General features: G+C 46.3%; 2 protein-coding genes across 11 annotated transcripts in view; both read left to right on the forward strand.

Annotated features, from left to right (window-relative positions):
* Window positions 1-1,308: 1,308 nt before the first annotated feature.
* On the forward strand, window positions 1,309-2,550 carry prmt6 (protein arginine methyltransferase 6). The gene has a single exon (XM_028969811.1). It carries the CDS (start codon window positions 1,379-1,381, stop codon window positions 2,432-2,434), a length of 1,056 nt encoding a protein of 351 aa, XP_028825644.1. The 5' UTR covers window positions 1,309-1,378; the 3' UTR covers window positions 2,435-2,550.
* A 2,786-nt stretch (window positions 2,551-5,336) lies between these two features.
* The window catches only part of ntng1a (netrin g1a), an 83,081-nt gene continuing 67,524 nt past the window's right edge, over window positions 5,337-20,893 (forward strand). For 8 of the 10 annotated variants that reach the window (XM_028965846.1, XM_028965850.1, XM_028965844.1 and 5 more), the window contains exons 1-2: window positions 6,836-7,603; window positions 12,632-13,430. In XM_028965846.1, the coding sequence (XP_028821679.1) occupies window positions 13,185-13,430 (246 nt within the window). In that variant the 5' untranslated portion in view covers window positions 6,836-7,603; window positions 12,632-13,184. Of the gene's footprint in view, window positions 5,485-6,835; window positions 7,604-12,631; window positions 13,431-20,893 lie in introns of those variants that run through there. The other 2 variants (XM_028965842.1, XM_028965843.1) reach the window with 2 other exon arrangements.

Below are 20,893 nucleotides of genomic sequence, written 5' to 3' on the forward strand. Positions count from 1 at the left end.
TTGATTAGACAGGAAATTGGTCAGGTCATTTTGAGCTGGAGACCAAAAGAACAGAAATTTCCGGACCAAAAGTCTATTTGTTTTGGTATCTATCCCTCTGGGGGACTTTATATGATATACGCTGACAATATAAAAACAAAGAAAGTCGTGTCATGAAATGAACCCTAAAAATTGCAATGACAACGGCATATTAATTCACAGTGGTTTTCAGGCCACAACAGCTTCTCAGGCATACAAAAAAGGGAGAAATGTCTCCTTCTCCTCCAATATTTGAGGATTCATGATTTGGTTAAACAACAGAAGTTCAGCATCATGCAGCGCATTGATGCAGAAGGATTTGCCTTGTGTCAGGTGGAACCTCTTTGCGATAGCCATGATGATGAATTGTTATTTTCTTAAGGTTAAAGGCAAATCACGTCATCCATCATCAGAAGGGATGTGGTTTGGCTCTGGCGGGGCCTTGGTTCCCAGCCAGAGATGCTACAGCTGGGAACAGTCAGCTCAAACAAACAGCTGCTTAGTTCTATACGCCAGGATAAGCGGGGGAGGGGGGGGGGGTGCATCCACCTTATTAAGGTATAAAATTGCTTGCTCTTTGTTTTAGGTGTTTTATGTGCTGTGTCAGTCGTTCTGTACACAAATAGGCATCTGATGCAAGAAGCATTAGTTTTTCATATGAAGCCTCTTACAGTCCTTTCGACTGTCCTTTACATTTGTAAAAACTGTGTAATTGTTTTCGTAGGGGAAAAAAAACGCAGCGGCATATCAACATTTGACACGGGGACATATGCAAGCATAGCTTTTCCACCCAAGGTGGAAAGTTACAGCTGCACAGTGCACACCACCACTTACAAGACGCCAACACAATGACACAGGACAGGCAGGCTGTAATTTCCGTTCATTTCTGCTTGCCGTGAATTTGCATTTTGCTGTGAGTGCTGCACTCAGTCTGTCGCCAGTCTTTTCACTGTGTCATTTCATCTTTTGAGCTACCACCACCCAACTGTCTATGAGTCTGTGCACCTTGCATGTGCATTACAACTTATCATTAATTAATAATTAAATATGGATAATTTGTTTCAATTTTTTTGTGATCGTAAAGATAAAACAACTACCGTCACGTTTTATAATGTAACATAAATTGGGGTTTACGCTTCTTATTATTTGACGCACCGACCGCCACACAGATTAGGTTGTGCGTAGGAATTCGGCGACGAAACCCTCAGCTTCTAACGACGCTGTAGTTCTGAAGGGCGAGCTCGCGGTGCACCGAGGTGACAGGTGCACTACAAATCCCAGAATGCAACAGTAACCTCCTCTCCGGAAGTTTAAGGAGTTTCTCAGCAACTACCCGAACCTGGTCGCATTTTTTCCAATCATGTCTCAGTCCACCAAAAAGAGAAAGTTGGATAAACGTCTGCAGGACAACTTGTACTTCGACAGCTACTCGGACGTCACTATACACGAGGAGATGATCGCGGACCACGTGCGCACCAGCACGTACAGGACGGGCATTTTCAGGAACCGCGGCGCGATCGAGGGGAACGTGGTGCTGGACGTCGGCGCGGGCACCGGCGTGCTGAGCGTCTTCTGCGCCCAAGCCGGGGCCAGGAAGGTCTACGCGGTGGAGGCGAGCTCCATCGCCGAGCAGGCGGTCGGCATCGTCAGGCAGAACGGGCTGGAGGACCGCGTGGACGTCATCAGGGGGACGCTGGAGACCTCGGAGCTGCCCGAGCAAGTGGACGTGATCGTGAGCGAGTGGATGGGCTACGCGCTGCTGCACGAGTCCATGCTGAACTCGGTGCTCTTCGCCCGGGACCGGTGGCTGAAGCCCGGCGGCCTGATTCTGCCCTCCAGAGCGGAGCTGTACGTGGCGCCGATCAGCGACCTGGTCGTGGAGGACCGCCTGAGCTTCTGGAGCACGGTGAAGAGCCAGTACGGCGTGGACATGTCCTGCATGACGGACTTTGCCAAGAAGTGCATCATGAACCGCGACATCGCGGTGAGCCCGGTGACGGTGGAGGACGTGCTCTCGCACCCGGCCAGGTTCGCGGAGATCGACCTGCACACGGTGACGCAGGAGCAGCTCGGCTCCGTCCGGGGCGCGTTCGCGTGCGAGTGCTTCGGCTCCGCCTGCGTCAACGCCTTCTGCGTGTGGTTCACTGTGACGTTCCCCGGGGGCGACAAGCCCCTGGTCCTCTCCACGTCCCCCTTCCAACCCGAGACGCACTGGAAGCAGGCGGTGCTGTACCTGGACGAGCCGGTGGACGTCGTGCAAGACACCAAGGTGACGGGGGAGATCAACATGTACCCCTCAGAAGAAAGTGCCAGGCATATATGCATCGACATGCAATATACAATAGGGGGATGCAAAAAGCACTCCAAGACCTTTTCCATCCCGGACGGGTATTCCGAGGGCCTGCACCAGTGTTGAATTTTGTTGTCCTGTGGATATTACGTAATGCGTGTTGCCGGCCAACGTAATATTTTTACCGCTTTGCCTTCACACGTTTTTTTCGAGTTTGTATCGCAATAAACTATCCGAAAAGATTTTTGTAGTCATTTCAAGTTCACGTTTGCAGTAGACTGCATTGGCTAACCTTTAGATTTCATTACAGTCAGATGTGGGCGGCGGAGGGGTGTGGACGCCTCAGGAACACGCAATTGGGACACTATCCCGGGTATTGTCCTTGTTGGGGGTTCAGGACAATCCGAGTCCCCAAGAATAAGTTGGTTTTTGTGCAAACGATACAAAATCCATATTTTCATATTCCTCTTGTATTTTCTTTTGTCCTTGTGTTTTTGAAGTGCTTTGCATTAAAAGAGTCAACAAACACTAGTTTGGCAAGAAGGCCGTGCTGGTACCATTGGGATGCAAGTGGGCGGGGCGCAAAGTGAATAAAATACACATTAATCAATAGGCTATGCCTTCTCTTCCTCCGTTCCTGAACCCAACAGCAGGTTGCTGAATGCTGAATACGGATTTTTGTCTACCTGTATCCATCTATACGAGTTTATGTTTGTTGCTGTGTCTTTATTTTGCTCTTGGCCTGCAAGTCATTCCATGTTTTCGCTAAATTGCATTTGGCTCCTGCTTAATCCTGTGTTCCTCCATTAATCTTCAGTAATCTCAGGTCAAGGTTCCCAAGTTCGACTGACCCCCATCGTCATCCCACGGGCATGTGACAAATAGGGCTCATCAACCCAGGCGAAAGCTCCGCCCCTGCACCCGCCACAATGCTCCCGCCAAGGCTTTAGCAAATAAGCCCGTAGCGGTGACTGGTGCCAAAAAACTGTTCGCTTCGGTTGGAGCAGACATTTATACATGGGGGGAGGGGGGGTGTTTAAAATGTGTCACGTTGAGAATTTCCTGCTTGTCAGGCACACGGAATAGCAATTATACCCCATTTTTATTCTGTGTGTTGACACTGCACAAGCAAGAGTGTGAAAAAACGCATTAGTGTCATAATCTTAAAGGCTCAAGAAAGCCATATAGATGTTAGGTCCATGTGAAAATGAATTTGAAATGGCCTTTTTTTTAATACTAACAGAATGACGCAAGGTGCATAATTGTCTTTTGCTGGAAGAACATCGTGGTGATGGAGCTCTGTCTGGCTTCAGCCGCCTGCCGCGTAGACGTATTGCAATATCCAATATACAGTATCCCGCTATGCTAATTATATACTGTAAACGCGCCATGAGAAATCATTCGCCACCGGCCTGTTACAGTAACCAATATCCCTGTCGAGATCTCCTGAGATGACAAATTGGTAGTATCGGCAAAACTTAATTTAGAAGACCAATTTCCTCGGCTCTCGCTTTATCCCAAAGGCAGATAGAGGGAAAATTCCGTGTCCCATTTAATCATTTAATCTCTTTTTTTTTTTAACCTTTATTTGATATGATGCCATTGCATGGGCCTGTTTACTAGAACAATTATAGGTCGCATAATTGCAGTTGGCATAGGTTGTTTAGCACCGTTTCATTGCCCGTGCCGTGCATTAAACTGCAGGGGGTTTTCAGCACCTACACATCTGTGCATATTTTGCATGAAATTGCTAGTCGGCATGCAACCCGCCTCACTGGCGTGCTCGGCGAAATTCGAAAAAAAAAAAAAAAAAACTCATCTGGGCTCTGAAACCACGTGTGGCTGAATGGTAGGAGCAGGGCTGCCCATTGGTGCTTTAAAATAAATCCTAAATCACTGGCACCACACACACACACAAAAATCCAGACAGAATCCCGTATCGCCCCAATCGCTATCAGCCAGAGCCTCAGGAGCCTGCCTGAACAAGCACAAATCCACCTACTGTGTCAGACTTTATAATCCGTTTTCAATCATGCACTTTTTGGATTACGCCATTGTTTTTGACTTAATGTGATATTTCAATATAAGGGAAAAGTCCCTTTTAGGATTTAAGGCACCAGGACGGATAAGTAGGAGCTCTGGACGTGAACTGGAGCAGGTTCCTCCTCTGAGCGCATGCATGTGTGCCGTAGGAAAACGGTTGCTTCACGTGAATTCAAGGGTCGCCGTACCTCAGGATCAAAACTGAAGTTTTGTGGGTTTATTTTAGAAGGGCACCATTTTGTTTTTGTGAATAAAACTTCCATGAAAAGGGTTCATGTGGGTCAGATTTCATTTCTCTGTGACTAAATCCTGAAAGAAAAAAAAATATATGCACAAACGCACAACACACACACACAGACAGGGTAGTATGATGGATAATAGGTCATGTGACCACTGACAATGCCCGCTATTGATCCTACACATTGGTTTTTAAAAAGAAGTGGCCACTGCAAACGTCCCGAAAGCTGTAGCGTCACACGGACTATTCAGGTGGCTGGAGATGTGATGCTCCTCCATCCGCAGCAGCGAATTAAAGTCGCCCTCCAGCAGCCAAGGTCATGACCCCTGAGTCAGCCTACACGGCTCCCAATGGGTTTATGCCATTCGGTTGTATCAACGGTGGCCAGATTAAAGGGGTCGTGGTGCCATTTTTAACACACAGCCGATTCCTCTCCTTTTTTTTTTTTTTTTTGATGCTAAAAGCCAGAAAGGAGCCAGACTCCAAATGTCCAGGACCTCAACTTTTTAAATAAACGGAATCGCAGGTGCACATCTTGAATAGAATTACAACCGATGTAATAAATGCAAATATTCATTTTGTAACGTGTATAATTTTTTTTTAGCATCTTTTAGCAAAAAAAAAATCGCGAACGACTTGGTTCATCTTCTCGAACGCGGGATTTCGATCCGCCGAGAGAGGCGCTCCGGACGCGCGGCGCGCGCTCGCGTCCTGTGCGCGCGCCCGGTGCGAGCGGGCGACCGTCGGCGGCGAGATCGGTCCATCCATCCATCCATCCATCCTTCCTTCAGCGCAGAGTGCCGCGATCCATCGCGTTAGCGCCGCTGTTCGCCCGGCCCTGGTTCGAACCCGGGACTGGAACTCCGGAGAGAAACTCGTGAGAGCGCGGGAACAGGTAAATAAATGAATACATAAAATAAATAAATGAATAAATAAATGCTTTCAGCCTCAGATAAGGAAACTTTTGCCTGGGAAAGTTCCAGGACTACATAGACTGTGTAGACGTTTAGATTTATAACTCCGTCAGCAGTTTTTTTATTATTATTATTATTTTATTATTGAATCGCTGAACTGTCCGCCGTGTCATCGATAATCTTCCGTAAACCCGACAAGAAACGAAACTTCATGATAACTTGCAGCGCCGTGGCTTCCCCGCTCCTCTCCCCACGCTGTGATCCACGTGCGTGTGATGGACACGAGTGGAGCGGATGCAGGAGACCTCCCCGCTTTTATCGGCGTGAGCGTGTAAATATGATCCACCTGTTTCTACACATCGCGTCATATACGTATGCACGGTTCATATATGTACGTTTTTACGCTGTAATGCATGAACTTGAGGATCACGGCCGAAACGAAACTTGTTGAACTACAGTTTACTCTCTCTCTCTCTCTCTCTCTCTCTCTCTCACTCTTCCGTTTAATTGTCCTGCACGTTGTTCTTCTGCGTGGCTACGTGTGGCCTAGTGTCGTGAAAAAATGAATCTCGTGCTTTATTGAACATACCTGCAGTGATGAAATTGTGCAGAAATACACATTTACTTTAACTCATATGTTCTATCTATCTATCTATCTATCTATCTATCTATCTATCTATCTATCTATCTATCTATCTATCTATCTATCTATCTATCTATCTATCGATCTCGCTCTACACATCGCTGTGGGTTTGCTGGACGGATCGAATGTTAATAGCAGGGCGGTGTCACGCCGATCAGCATCTTCCACCTGAACGCGAGCAGGTACATTCAGAGCAGGTGACACTAGCAGCGGTTTAAATGCGACAGGAGCCACCGGAGAAGAGCGGAAAGCCACGCGGGACGGAACGGGCCCGAGTGGGTGGCATCAGATTGGAAGCGACTTGAAAACTTCCGAGGCGAGTGGCCCGTAAACGGCAGAAACGGCTGTTCGAGCGAAATGGCAAACGTGTGAGCGTTCAACCAGGTTTTTTTTTTTTTTACTGGTTACGAATTTGTGTCGCTTTTCTTGGGCGCGGAAGCGTCACAACCTTTAAACGAATCAGAACCAACGCAGCCTGCTTCGATAACACGCGACTGGTGCACTTAAAAAAACTACACATGATTAATATGACGCTGCCCGTGGACATGTGCTTATATAGTTTTATATATATATAATTTTTTTTTTTACTCAACGCTACCTCTAGGACCCTGCGGCGCGCTTTATTTTTTGCAATCGCTATATTAGCGCCCATTTGTGGGGAGACTTTGTTATCTCGCCGGTATCTCGACGGGCGCCTCTTCGTCGTCTCCTTCGATTGTCCCCACCGTGTCCCCAAACAGTTTCGCGCGCCGGGAGAAAGCCACACGCACGCACGCACGCACGCACGCACGCACGCAGGTCTCCTCTCCTGGAGGAATATCGGGGCCGAGCGCGCGTTACATCAGATGGAGAGTCCGAGTGCGTAATCTGGACGCGAGGAGGAGGAGGAGGAGGAGGAGGACGCGCGAGATCAGACCTCATCTGCTGACAGTGTCCGGGGCGACTTCGTAGATAGTCGGAGGGATAGCGAGATTTTATTACATTTTTTTTTGTCTAATGAACAAAAACGAACAGCGCCTCGCCTCTAAAGTTTCTCGCGAAAAGGCGTCAGCGTTGCGAAGGACCGCAGCCTCCCGTCACCTGGTGACGAAGATGGACTGACGAGTGACGGATCCGCGACCTGCGTCTCATGGGGACACAGAGAGGCAAAAAGCCGATCACTTTGAACGGTGCGTGATCAGCTCCCCGTTCCGCCGGCTCCTGGACGAGGCGATGTGTCAGGTGGAGATTGACGCGCGGCAGGACGCCCCCGACGGCGCGGCGCGGCGCGTTTAGTCAGCGCGTTTCGAACTCGCGCCTTCATCAACTTTCACGGGATCCCCGCGCTCGCCCCGGGACCCCGGCGCATTAAGACCGAACGCGCGCGTCCGTGAAGACGCGTTCCCGCGGCCGCCCGGCGGACTTGTTGAACACCCGACGGAGACGGGACGACCTGGACGGATTTACGGATTCTGCGTGTAAGTCCGAGCCACGGCCCGCTTTTTTTATTTTATTATTTTTTTTATTTAATTGCGTCGAAATGTATTATGTATCGATAATTCATACACATATATAATCGAGTAATCGATCATTACGATTTTACGCGACAGGGTGTGTGTTTGGCGGACACGGGACCGTCTGCAGCATCGCAACTTTCCCGGTACCGGGAACCGGGGTCTCATTTCAACTTAATTCCCCGGCAGGGAGGATTCGTTGTTCTGATGCGTAAAACTCACTAGGGTGATGATTTCTTTTTTTCCTGCACCGTATTAATTCAGAGTCTTGTAGTTTACAGACTTGGTGGAGAGTAAAAAAAAAAAAGAAAAGCCTCGACGATCCTGTAAATGTGCATAATTGGGCACCGCGGCACGTTTTAAATCCGAAAACGTGAATCCGGAGGGGTTTTCTGTAGGCACGAGGAACGGGACTCGAGTGCAGCGCCGTCTTGTGGCCGCAACGGGAAAAAAAAACGGGATATTTTCGATCAATTTACTTGATAATTTCGCTCTTATTTTCCACGGCGTTGTGCGTTTTACATTGGGGTTGGGGGTTTTCTCTGCGAGTCTGGGGGCTTGGTCAGTAATCCCTGTAGATGCAGACGACATGCAGAAGTTTGCTGCTCTTTGGACTTTCTTTTCAAACGAATCCGTAACTAATCATATGGACGACTATGCCGCTTGTTATTGTATTAATATTTCGCTCATTATTAGCTGGATGAACTGCGATTGATGGCAGTTGTCAGCGCCGATCCAGCGCACGGTCTCATGTTGTGTAATCACTTTAGCCAGTTGTATTGGATATCACCATAATCGGGTTTACTCTATGATGCTGGAGCAATTTTCTGTGCCCTCCTAGAACCTTCGTATTCTCATAATGCTCCTCTGAGCTTTTTTTTTTTTTAATGCAGCTCCATACCTGTGTTCTGCAGTTGCGTCACTCACGCTCACGTCGAGTGAATTTCTACAAGCTCGTGTCTTCTTACATTTGGGTAAAATATCAGCAGTTGACTGGCTGGCGGCGTCGAATGTTTCTGCACAATGATAAATGATTCGAGTGTGACGGCTTGTTGTGTTCTATAGTAGTCTCTTTTTGGAAAAAAAAAAAAAGTGACTTTAATAATGCATGGGGTCCCCCCATGTCACTATAAGAAACGCAGAGTATAAGGTGGCCGAGTCTTGAAAGAGAGAGAGAGGATTGGGAGGGGGGGGGTCGGGAACGTGCAGAAGATGAGGGGCGGTGGCACGCTGTCGAACTCGTACACGGCCTCTTCATTTATTTCTTTTTATCCTGGACCAAGATAAACCTCCCCCAGAGCTGAGTAGCTCGAGCCTGTCAACTGGACCATTCCGTCACACGCAAACGGCAAGTGGCGGCTCTCCAGCCGGTGCGAGCGCGCGACTCTGGGGCAAATCCTGTCTAACCGCCGGGCTCTGCCGAGCCGTTCCACCGTCGCCTGGCGTGAGTGTTCTGATCAGACCGCAGGGAGAGATTATAACCGTTATAGCCTCGTCCACGTTATCCGGACGACGTCAGGCCGCGAGGCCGTGACACGGGAAGGTCTCGTTGGGGTCTGTGTGAGGCCACCGCTGTAGTTTATAGGAGCTCCCTGTCTGAGGCCTCTTCACTTCTTCTTGCTTACTATTTTTTTTTTTTACAAAAATGCACACTGCTGAAAGGAATATTTTTTGAGGTAATTCCTTTGCACAAAATGTCAGGTCAATTTAAATGATGTCGAATGAATTATTACCAAAACAAACAAACAAACAAATAAATAAATAAAATGAAAAATGTAATTCAACGTGTAGTAGAATTAATTAAGTAAACGTTGAAAGATCTCTGTAGTTTTTTTTAATAAAAGTCATTAAGGCCAGCAGGAGAGTGGATTTAAAAGGAGGACAGAAGGGTGGGAACGAGAAAAACGAAAGTTTGAATCATTACAAATGATTAAAAAAACGAGATTGCAGGTAGGTAAATCTGGATATAAAAAGCAGACAGTGAGTAGGAAGTAGTAAGTAGGTCTGGTCAGGAAAGGCTGGTCATGACTATTCCTCGCTCAGCTATGCTTCGGCGGCCCTGGGAGCGAAATGGGAGTGAACTTAAGAAAGGAGGGGGGGGGGGTAATAAAATATCTCGTCTCAGTTCCACCCAGGCCGTATGGAACATGTAAATCATTTATGAGGTCTGATCTAAAATCGTCTCGAGTCCCGGCCTTTTTCCAGGCATTCGCTTGAAAAATAGAATTAGCTGTTTATTCAGACGTATTGTTGTTGTTCCTTTAAACAGAAGTCAGTCATTTATTATCATTACTGCCCGCCCTTTTCCCGCAGTGTCAGACATTTAAGTCTAACGTACACTGACATGCTCTACTTCATTGTAAATTTAGGCATCATAGCTTCCTTCGTGTCCCACCAAAATGCCCCTCGCTAACGGTGATCGATGGGAAGGGAAGTGACCTGGCCCCATCGGCCTCGGTGCCTCGATTAAGATTCGCCCCACGCCTCCCTCTCGCTCTGCTGGAACTGCCAGTGCTGGAGTGGCGTAATGAGAGAGGGATGGAGAGCGAGAAAGGCACTTGTCTGAATTGTAGGGGGTGATAATGACAGAGGCCTGTGTGATCTTTAACTTATCTGGCCCCTGTATCACCGTAGCCTCATTACCGCACGCCGTCCCCTCCCTTCAGCCAGCCCTGCCCCCTCGATTCCACGGACGCCTATTCCCCATTAATGTTATGTCCATTAATCACAGGCAGCTCCACAAGACCCAGGTTCGGCCTCTCGAATGGGTTTCATTTTAATACTGAGAAGATGCTTTCATTGACGTTCCTGCCTTTCACAGCACTCACATTCAGTAATCGTCTTCTTCTCCACCCATGTTCCCTTCCCACCATCTCTCAATACCAATTTCTCACATTATACATCCAGTAATTAAACTTCTGTTTTGGACTGTAGTTATTATAATGTTAAGGGTCTTTAATGGGAAGGTACCATCCCTTTAAACTCATCAAAACGGACCTTTTCACATTCCGCATGCATCCCAGGGTAAAATATTGAAGTTGAGCTTTGAAAATGACGATAAGCTGGGGCCACCTCTTCGTCAGAATAATAAGAATTTAGAAATCGACAGATTCATATAAGTGAGGGAGCCTCAGAGGCGCGCTAACACGTTTCCCACCCGGTTGGCGGCCGAGAGGCGGGAGCTGGCCAAGTGCGATCTCCAGGTTTTGTCATCATTCTGAGAAAACATAGCCCTGAAATTTGGCCTTGGTGTCCGCCAGCAGTGGACTAATGGGAGTCTTGGAAATGAAGATCTCCCGAGCACAAGGCCTAATTGATTGCTCTGGAGGGGAGCCGCTGATGCCGGGTCAGCAGTCGCATCGACTGGCCCGGCTGATTAACGGCCGCTAAAATGCGCATGCCTCCATCTCCTGGAATGTTCGGTAAACTGCTGCTGTCATCACTTGTCCATCCGCTGGTCACTGTAGTTAAAGGGAGGGGACGGAAAGCGCAATCTCTGGTTGCGGTCGTGTCTCTGTTGCACAACCAGCCAGTTGCTGGTTACAGGTGGGGGGAAAATGCAGGGGCGTACGGGAGACCCTGTTAGTTCTCACCCTTTCCCAAATACCAACAAATCTATACATAATTATGTCTGATGGCCTTACAATTGATTGTAGAATACATGCCATTTCTGTGGCGTCGTTGAACAAAAGCTTATGAATCCCCCCAAAAAAAACGTTAAAAAAAGGAGGCGGAGGATGAAACAGACCCCCCCCCCCTGTTAGCAGAACATGGGCTGGTAAATGGAATAAAAGTGGGTTGTTCCTGTTGCACCATCTCCACCTCTCTCCCTTCAGGTGTTTAGGAGACAGGCTGTCTGTGAACGCCGAATCTATTTCAGGCCCTCTTCAAATGTGACTCTGTTCTTACTGTCACCAGTCGGCACTGAAACATTAAGTCTGGAGAGCTTTAATGCCACGTGTTGGCCAAAAGGATAAAGGAAATGGTGCAAATATGATGAATTGAGAATGAACAACTGACATTAGACAGTTTCATATATTTGGGGCAGAACATAGTCATAGTCATATTTTATTCCATATTACTTCCTCAGCACTACTTATTTTTTTGGCGCATGGTCATTCGCTGCACAGAATGCATCTGCTGTTCACAATTAATTAGTATGCCATTTTCTGGTTACAGGGTCTCCACGAAAATTGCTTGCCTTTTTTCGTTTCGCCGATTGTTTTGGCGCCGCATTCCTAATGCCCCTCAGCCCACTGCTCAAGTCGGTCCTAGTGCCAGCTTACTTACGGGGAGATTTGCGGTGCTCTTGAAGGTGTGTGGCCGGAATTAGACTCTTCAGCCGTGGATGGGTTTGGCATCTTCAAACGAACGGGAATCGTTTGCTCTACCCCATGTTTGCGCGGGCGCGTGTGGGTGCTTTTAACTGCAGAGGTCATTTCTGCACTCGTCCAGTTCACATTCTCCTCATTGACTTGCATCTGCAGTTGAAATGCAGCTTCCTCCTTCAAGCCGCCAATAGCACTTGTTACTATAGTAACTTTTGTTACAGTTCCTTTAGCTATTTGACCGTGCTTTCTGCACACGGCGACATTTTTCCCCTCTCATGAGCGCGTTAAATGTTTGAATTAAGGTTTGCAGCATAAATCATTCACGATTGTGAGCACATCGTGTCGGATTGAGAGCACACCAGAATGCAAAGCAGTGTTTTTCCGAGGTTGACTGGGATGCCATCGGACAGACTGATGGCTCATGAAGGGCAGGGGTGTGAAGGGAGGTGTGAAAGCGGCGTATCGCATTCTCTCTGATGGCCTTCGGGTTATGCGATCTTTCTCCAGCCACGTACACAAGACACCCACCTGGCACCGCGAACCTCGACAGGTCGCCTTCTACCCTTCCCGTCGGCATCTGCTAATTCTCAGCTCTCTGCCAAACCCGATCTCCCCGCTGCATGCGATGCTCATCGTCTGCTGTCATTGTTTCCCTCCACAGCATATGGGTGCAAGGCCACAACACAGGCGAGCCGAAGAAAGGAAAGAAGAAGAGACGGGAGCAAAATGATCGACGGGAAACAAAGCTGAAGACGTCCGCCAATCACCGGCACGAGCCGACGGAGAAGGGCGGCCCGTTCCGGCGTGTCTAGAGGCTGTCTCTCCAACCTCTCACTCAAGGTCCCCTATTCCCAGCCCCACCATATTCAAGAACCCCCCCCCCCCCTCCCCCCTTCCCCTCCTGCTTCCATATTCTATCCATTCTACCTGACTGCCCTCCTGTCAGCCAAGGCCTCACATTCAGCTTGAGGGGTTTGGCAGACGAGACGCGGAGCTCCATCCAGCCGAAGAAGCTGCGACCCCTCGCCCCGCAGGCTGGCATGCAGCCGCAACACCTCCGTCTCAGCAAAGGTTGGATTAATTCATAATTCCAGGGGCCTGGGCTGCATTTCCTCTTTTTCCAGAGGAGAACGAGGAGGAAGGATACTACGCGCGGTTCTTTTTGAAAAAGTCATCGTAAGATACAGTTGGAAAAAAAGAAACGCTAGGCAGCCATGCGTCTCCCCGTGATCTTCACGCTGCAGGCGGCGTGGCTCAGCCTCTGTCAGACAATGCAGCACTACCAGTCCACCTGGGGACATTACGACATGTGCAAGTCACAGGTGTACACGGAGGAAGGACTCACCTGGGATTACATGGCCTGCCAGCCCGAATCCGCTGACATGACCAAGTTCCTGAAGGTGACCCTCGACCCCCCCAACATCACCTGCGGAGATCCTCCCGAGACATACTGTGCACTGGTAAGTACTGCTCAGTTCTTTTCGGATTCGTTTGGGGTCATTTCTAACTAAGAGATTAGGGATAGTCTCACTAAATCAGTGTCTTAAAAGGACAATCTGAGATCAGAAGGTAACTAACTAAACCCTAATCTGTTCCAAACTTTAAAAAACAAAACAGAAAAAAAGGAACATTTGCGATGATTTAGTACAAGATTAGTTAGTTAATCTGGGTTTCAGTTGTCAAATTGCAGATCCTCCACACATACTGCACATACTCCACACCCCAGTCTTCGAATCTGAGCAGATCATACACTGTGTGCACAAGGGCCTTGTTAATCAAGCTGAGCTCTTTATAAAGTTAGTGGCCCACAGGTCTGGTTAGTGGGGCGGGTGGGTTTTTAGGGATATGCTGTTAGTACAAGTACAGGAGCTAATAAAATATACGGTAGCCCCCCATGTTCTCAAACCCTGTGGTCATTAAAAATGCAGTGGTGACAGGATTTTTTTTTTTACTTCCGTGCATTTTTCTGCATTTAGACATCATTTGCAGATTTACGAAGTGAAACTGTTGAGTACCATGTAAAATTCCGGCTTTCTGTCTCTAGCACGGGGATTGGGGGGAGGCGAGCGCTTCATTAGAAAAGTGTCTCCTCTTCATTTGCGCCTCTTCTCTTTGAACCTCTCAGCTGGCTCCTGTCTTTGGGCGACATGGAGACAATGAAAGATGAATCCGCTCTGGGCTCTGGGCGTCTGCATGGGCCCATCGCAGATTCCATCAGAACAAACGCACTCCTAAAAACTTCAGAAGCCTTTTAAATCAATAGGAGCGGTTTCAAGAAAGCAGCTGCTTATGGCACTTGAGGAATAAAAATAGTGTCTGTGAGTGAGTGGAAAGAGACGGGGGCAACAGGAGGGGGAAAAAGTCTGGGAGTGACAGGAGACCTAATATCTGTAGTGCAAGGGGTTTGAAAAGTGAATTATTCAATATGTTTTGTGGCTAATGTGTTTTATTCATAGGATACATTATTCAAGGCCACATTTCCCAGGCACTATTTGAAAACGCTGACTCCCTCTGATAGATACCCAAGGTTAGGAAGTGGGCTGGCACCCATATTTGAGGGTCAGCCTCACATTTCCACCCCCTTGCCCGAAGGGGTGCTCTGCACAAGCGTATAACACACCCGCCAACCCCCACGGTCACCACTGCTAAATTAACCATGGGACAAATAACTGTTTATCCATGCTGGCTTTGATTTTTCGGTCGGCCATGCTTAATTTCATAGCCAATGGCGCGGCAATATGGCTGTGTTTATGGCCTCTGAAGGGATGATTGAAGCCAAGTTATCATTATTAGCGCCGTCTTTTAACAGCCCAGTGCTTTTGCGGTCCATTACCATAGAGATCCCTACAGCAAACAACCATTACCCTTTTTTTCCCCCTCTTTCAACTCTTTCAATTAAGCAGGCACTTGTCACTTATTAGTTTGGATACGAAGGCTGCCTACCAGGAACAGTTTACATGGGCGAAGATAAAAGCTCGCTTGAATTCCTCATTGCAGGCAGGCTGTCATTGAATCGCTGGTGGTTAGACTGCAGATCAATTTCTGAGCAGTTAGCGGAGAATTGGCAGCTAAAATGACGGCAATATACAGATTATGCCAATAACAGTTTTCATTATTGCCGTGATCATTCTTTTCTTTCCTTTTATGTCCTCCCCTTTCCAATTTTTTTTTTCATACTCGTGCGATTGCCATTAGTATGCATTATCAGAGAATTCAATCCACTTAAATTGATTTCTGCGTACACTGAGACCAGGCTTGGGGCCTCCTCAATGTTCGGGCCTGTGGGGATGCTTCCTGTGATTAGGGCTGTATCAGTCAGACAGACCAGGTCGGCCCCAGTCGGGGGTCCCAAAGTGAACTGCTCATCCTAGGATCTGTGGCACTGTGACCTTTCAAGGACTGTAACATCACCGGTAATGAACTTTGACATGCATGCTTGTTGTCCATTTTAAATCCACTGAGCCATAAGGGTAATTGTATTATGTGATGTATGGTGTAACTTCTGCAGGTACTCCATCTTTAACTATAACTGGTGAAGAAATGTGAAATCCACCCACATTGCAACCCACATATAGTCACATGCCTGCTTTTGGTTTGACACAGAACTATAATTCACCCCTTTTGTGGGTGATTAGGGTGACTACATTCAAATTTTTTTCAGACTTGGAGACACGCTTGAGAAACTCCCTTTGTTGCTCAAGCGTTTTTGAACCTTTTAGTGTTCAGCTATCAGTAACAATTGAAAGAGGAAAAACAGCACTGATGACTTTATAATCCTCTGAGCTGGTTTTAAACTGCTGTTCCTTTTGAAACCCATCACTCCCAAAGTTGCCATAGAAGCAGGTCAAATCTATACGAGCAAATAAGGAGATTATTAAAAAGAAAAAAAAAAAAAACATAGCGCGCTACTGCCATAAGTATAACATTATGAGAGGGTCATTAAAGTTATTCTAGGGAGACAGGGAAGCTTTGCTAATGCAACATGTCCTTAATTATGTCCTCATCTTACCATGAGTAGACATGCTATGCCTCCCAAGCTCTATATAATATGATTTGGCCAGGAGACGGTCAGGGAAGAAGAGAGCAATCTAATATGAAGAGCACTAGAAATGGGAGTCTGGCTTCGTTCATATCTCAGAACCGTTCTTTTATACCAATCAAAGAAAGAAAGGAAGAAAGACTTTAAGTGGAACACAATATGCAGCAGTTTATCAACAGCGAGGTGCCCCAAATGAACATCGCCACATCCTGGAATCCATCAGGCGCTCATTATCCAATGAAATGACAGTGCTTTATTTCTGTTTTGATCTATAATTCTGACCTTTTTGCGAGTAGTTCCCAGTGATATTGCGGCGCTAGGGGGATGACGGAGAGCACTTTACCTCATCATTCCTCCCCTCGCGATGGAGCCATTCCTCACGTGGCCGGGAGCTGACATTTCACACAAAAATGAGTCTGCTGTCAGCAACAATACTGTATGGCTTGTTTCATATTTAAATTTAGGCCTCGATGAATGCAGAGACGAAGGGTTCTTGCCAGTGCTGTGTTGTCTCAGAAAAATGGCGACATTCCACTCTGTCCGCTTTAATAAGCGAACGAATGTGAGAATCAAGCCGTAAGGCCGTTTTCCTTTCCTCTGTGGATATTTTAGGGATGAGCCTGGATTCTATTAGGACACGGTAGATTGTGCTAATAGGACGTTCCAGCAAATATGCATTTTATGTAAGTTTTGAAATAAAAAAAAAAATCTTTAAATGGTCTGCAGTAAGAATGGCTTGTGCCATGTGTGGGACCATTAAAATGGAGCCACCTTAAGTGGGTACATGTTTGCTTTACACAGAGGATGACACATCGGTGCCTCTGTGACTCATACACAGAGTGTGAACTCTTGAAGATCACAAATTGTCATTATCACACAGTCCGTCAAGACCTGCAGATTCCCTTTGTAACCACAGGCATTAACATAATGGCTCTGGCTGCCGATGGCAGGTCCATATTAAATATTTAATAGGGACTTGACATACAGTATGTCTGCTTTCAAACTGGCCACAAGCAAGAGGAACAAAACGGAGTTGCAGGAATAAAACCGTTTAGCACAAACAATGAACAGTATGACATGAATTACCTCAGATGAAACAATATGAATTCTGGCCCTTTCTGTGTCGACCATATCCTGATATCTTATAATGGAACTTATGACACGCCCCCTGCCATTTCCGGGATCTGAAATTTAAACATCTTTAAACATAATTTTATGACGTCTCAACATTTTGTAGACATTTTTTATGGTGTGATTAACTCAGAACGGCGTTTTTTTTACGGCTTGTACTTCAAGGCCCGGTTCTCACTACTGAAAACCAAAGACCTGACATTATGGTTCTTTCTGACTGCATGTGTTCCTAAACCCGGTGCGCTTACTCGTACCTGTAAGCCTGCAGCAGGAGGGCCAGAAAAAGCCATTAACTAGGCGCCAGTGGATTTTTTTGTTTTAAGTCGTATCCTGGCTCAGTCATGGATCTCCACATTGGCCCCGGTATCCCTGGCAACACAGAGCCGCAGAGGTATTGTCACCCCGGAGCGCCCCCTGTATCTGATGTACACTTGCGCAAACCAATAGGACACAAGTGAACAAGCGAGCACATTCATCTCTCCGTGGACCTGCTGCGGGCAGCGCTTGGTGCCCAGCACAATGCACCATGGGTATTTTCGGCATCGTTGGTAAGCTAAAGACGCTAGCTTGCTATGACGTAATTAGCAGGCTAGGCACACACAAAAGCTCACACCCTCCTTTAGCGCTAATCTCCACTGTAATTCTTTAATGATCCTAATTAATCATTGAAGTATTAAGTCATTAAAGGTTTGAGCAGAAACGCGGCAGGCGAGAAAGTCTTTCTCGCTCAAGGAAAACGAATTGTCGATTCTACCCATCAGACTTAGCAATCCGGAGGCCATCGCTCTGTGGACTAGATGTTCACAGCTGTCGGGTACAACAAGATAAGCTCGGACCTCCCTGCTCTCCCCCGTCTAGCCGCATTTCATCAGCATTCATCGTCCTTCCTGAAATGTAAGTGGAAGGGCTCGGACGAGGGGAGTCCATTTTACCCACCCTTCAAACCACGCCCGACAAGTCATTTTGCATCGGCGGGAGGAAGCAATAGTTGTTTCCGTGTGAACTGGCGTTGCTCACAGAGAACGCTGAACTAGGCGGCGCAGCAAATGTCTATCATTTAAAACGGCCGATCAAATCTTAATAAACGTTATTTCGGACTTCTGGGACAATCCAAGGGTGCAATCCTTGCACCCTTAAATTTCTTCTTTCCATTCAAAATGTGTCCTTTTGGAACAGCCATGCCCTGCGAAGAACAGCTGTGTGAGGAACCTTTCTGCTGGCTGGCTTCATTTCGGTGAGAAAAAAAAAACAAAACGCTCTAATGTATTCCCTTTGCCAACGATTTTTAAATTATTATTTTTTTTCTGTGCTCTGCAAAGCGATCCCAAATCCCCCCTCCTCGTAATGGGGCTTTTGTTGTGTTTCACAGTTCATCATGCATGGAGAATTAGCGGCTGAAGCCCTCCTCTGTGTACGGCTTCTAAGAATAGCTGTAATACAGTAGTAGCCCATCTGACTCAGGGATCCATTGACTTTTAATTGCTGCTGCAGCCTCTCCCCACCTCCATGTTCCTCTGCGTTTTTCACCACCATATCTTCCCCCGCTGGATGGACAGGGCTTCCGCAGATCCTTAAAAAGTCTATAAAAGTCTTAAATTGGATTTTCCAAAATTAAGGCCTTAAATATCATTTAAAAATGACTAGTAATCCTTAAATCCAGAGTTCTTAAAATGGTCTTAAAAATACTGCAGACCCAATAAATCAAATGAAACACCTCGTCGGACGCACCTTGCAAATAGATTCAGGCGCCATGCCAGATTTTCAGTTTATTATAATAAATTAATAATAATAATAAATAAAAATACCCCACACAGGTTTGCCAAGGGATCTGACAGTATACCTGAGAGGCACAGCACTAGTCATAAAGCAGCAGTCTGAGCAATGCAACACACCTCTGTGCAGGTTCAAGCTCAATTTCTATCATCGGGTCGAGTCAAGGCGAGTTAGCACGGTAAATAAGTGGTTAGCAGTGTTACCAGATCCTAAATTTTGCAGCATCTTAAATGAGCGTATTTTGAGAAAATTATTATACACACATAATTTCCATTCTGAAAATCTGAAAAATATTATATTAACTATATTATAGTTACGCAATTTAATAGAATATTAGCAAAGAATATCATTTGCAGCTTGAGACACACCTGGGCCCAATCAGGACAATGTTATAAAAGGCTCTGTGGTTCCACCCATAGGAGCTGCGACATTCCTTGTGACCTCTTTAGTGGACCCTGCAACTGTTTGTGTTAAGTTGTCTTGAGTTTTGGCAATCGCCACACGCCTGCGGGCTAGTTTTGGTTCTTCTCCTTTGTTTCCCCATTTTTCGGCCATCGTGCCTGGTTTCCTTTATTGTTTAATAAATCATTGATTCCCGTTATGTCCCGACGTCAGCTCATGACATGATGTGACATGCACCTTGCAACAGCGGCCTTTTTCCCATTAATTTCTGTAAATATGATGGTGACGCTACTCTTTGCGTCATCCATAACTGCAACTCCACCATGCAAATCCACGCTTGTCCACTCATCATTGTTTACTTTGTGCGTCACCATGTGTTACATTGTCCGTTGAAAGATTGTAAAGAAATTTGAGAAAACTGCCAGATGAAATCGGTGATCTATACCATGTCTTGCTAAAATTAGGATCTTTGTAATTATTGATTATACAGAGGGTAAAATTACAGTACAAATATGATAATTATTGTACATCTGGCAAACACGAACTTCTGGTCTATAGTATCTATGTTTTCCTTGTGATTCGCTGCTTACATTTGTTTCAGTGATTGGCAAAAGTTTCGCATGTTGTAAATTATTTTTATTAAATGAAATGTTAATTTGATTCGCAAATCTCAGCCACCGTTGCCAGGTGATGCACATTTAATTATCACATAGATGCGAAAATGGATGCTGATGGGGCGAACGTAGGCTAGCCTCTAGCGATTTAAACCGGCTCATTTAACCGTAAATTTAATTTTCTTCTTAGCTCAGCGCTCCTAGCGCACGCTAAGACAGCTGGTCTTTTAAAAAGAGTACTTGTGTACTTGGGCCGGGTCACGTTTGCCGGGGGCAACACCCACAGCAGATTTTACATCCTCAATGACCAATGACCAGCATTTGAGTTATCTAGTTTTAGACAGCAACTCTCACCAGAGTTTAAAATTCAAACCAGAAACCTTCTGATTACAGGTCCACTTGCTTACCCACTAGGCCACCACTAAAAACTAGTTAAAAGCAGGGATGGATTTCTGAACAGGCCTACCAGTCCCAGGGTCTCAAAAGCTCTTGTGCTCTGCACAAAGATGCTGCTGAAAATAAAGGCTTAAACTGGGTTTATTCATCCTTTGACTTCCACAAAATTCACCAGAATTTTTTATTTAAGGGTCTACTTAAAAACAAATCCTCGCAGGGGAGCATACTCATGGACCCTGCTTTACAATAATGATGATGAATAAGATCATATATCAGGCTGTTTATATATCTCGGCTCTGGGGCCAACAAGTTATGAGTTAAAAGTGAGGTACTGCTCACCTCTTGAGCATGGAAAAAAGTTCAGACTTTCAAACTGAAAACTGAAAAACCGATGCCCCCGATGCCACCTCCATCCACAATGCCATATTGAATTAATCAATAATATGATTAATTACATTAATTACATACATTAATTATATATTAATAACATGTAAATTATATTGTAAAAAAAAATATGTAAATAATATTGGATTTTAGAAGAGCATCTGACCCTCAGAGTGTCTGCCGA

This window comes from Denticeps clupeoides, chromosome 2 (assembly GCF_900700375.1).
Source record: "Denticeps clupeoides chromosome 2, fDenClu1.1, whole genome shotgun sequence".
Classification (NCBI taxonomy): domain Eukaryota; kingdom Metazoa; phylum Chordata; class Actinopteri; order Clupeiformes; family Denticipitidae; genus Denticeps; species Denticeps clupeoides.